This window comes from Fopius arisanus, unplaced genomic scaffold (genome assembly GCF_000806365.1).
Source record: "Fopius arisanus strain USDA-PBARC FA_bdor unplaced genomic scaffold, ASM80636v1 scaffold00122, whole genome shotgun sequence".
NCBI lineage: Eukaryota > Metazoa > Arthropoda > Insecta > Hymenoptera > Braconidae > Fopius > Fopius arisanus.
The window spans coordinates 44,311-45,363 of record NW_011887861.1 but is presented as its reverse complement, the minus strand read 5'-3'; the positions used below and the strand labels follow the sequence as shown (position 1 = coordinate 45,363).

General features: G+C 38.3%; 1 protein-coding gene across 1 annotated transcript in view; it reads left to right on the top strand.

The window, feature by feature from the left end:
* Positions 1 to 338: 338 nt before the first annotated feature.
* Positions 339 to 1,053, top strand: part of Dhap-at (dihydroxyacetone phosphate acyltransferase) — a gene marked incomplete in the record, with an annotated part of 6,042 nt that continues 5,327 nt past the window's right edge. The window contains 1 exon segment of the mRNA XM_011313451.1: positions 339 to 1,053. Coding sequence (XP_011311753.1) covers positions 878 to 1,053 — 176 coding nt within the window.

Below are 1,053 nucleotides of genomic sequence, written 5' to 3'. Positions count from 1 at the left end.
TTGTATTTTTCAGAGCAATATTAATATCCATTAGCAAGGGAAATTCTCCAAGTTGTTATTGAATGGTGCCGACAACTTCTGGAAATTTCTGGCCCACTACTATGGTGGACAAATTAACTTATTAATAATAATTAACTTATTTAGCCTAATTAACTTAATTAATTACATTCCGAGACAAGAAATCATATAGAAGAGTACAAAAAAATTATTTACTTTATTCCGTCAGTTCTCCAAAATTTCAATAAATATATAATCCCTCAAACCATCAACAGCCACTAAGTTACCAGCAGTCCCGCCTCAAATAGATTTCTATTTTATCACCATTTCCACCACCAAAAATCAAAGATGGCGTGTATAAACAAAACCTTTAGTATTTTCGGTATTCTCTTACATGGCATGTTTGCGTGTCCTACTAATCCAATATATTAATGGATTTATTCACTGTGAAACTTAGCCGTTCCTCTACTTTATATACCGTTACTAGTTATTCTCGGGATTGTCGCCCCCCTCCATTGATTAATCAGCTGTGATTCGGCATCACCAAAAAGAGAGGGAGTAAGGACTGAAAGTGATAACACGAGGAGAAAGGGTAAACGAGTAAACGTCAGTGTTCAAACAAAAAGCCGGGTATTTTTGGGTCAGACGGGTCGGCAACACCGAAGGAAGAATTGAATTCAAGAGATCTCTTGAATTTTTTTTTCAAGTTGAGGCAGCCTCAGATTAACCATTTGCAATGTTAATGGAGTTTGGACTTTGTTTGGAGTATATAGACTTGGACGAGGGTTGAGGTAGTGGACACGTCAATGAAACGCTCAGTAGATATTTTTACCTGCGAGGTGTAATATCATCAGTAAAATCCAAGGGGTGACCAGAAATAATGGGGGATAATTGTGAATATGTGGATCTGTTGGTGGACAGACGTAAGACTTCGGATTTTCTGTGGGTGTCAAGACCCATGGACCCTCTTGCTCCTCATCGTTTACCTCCAGAAATGAAGTACACCAGAACACAGGCTATTGAAGCAGCTCTAGATAATCCCAGGGTGGTTTTTAC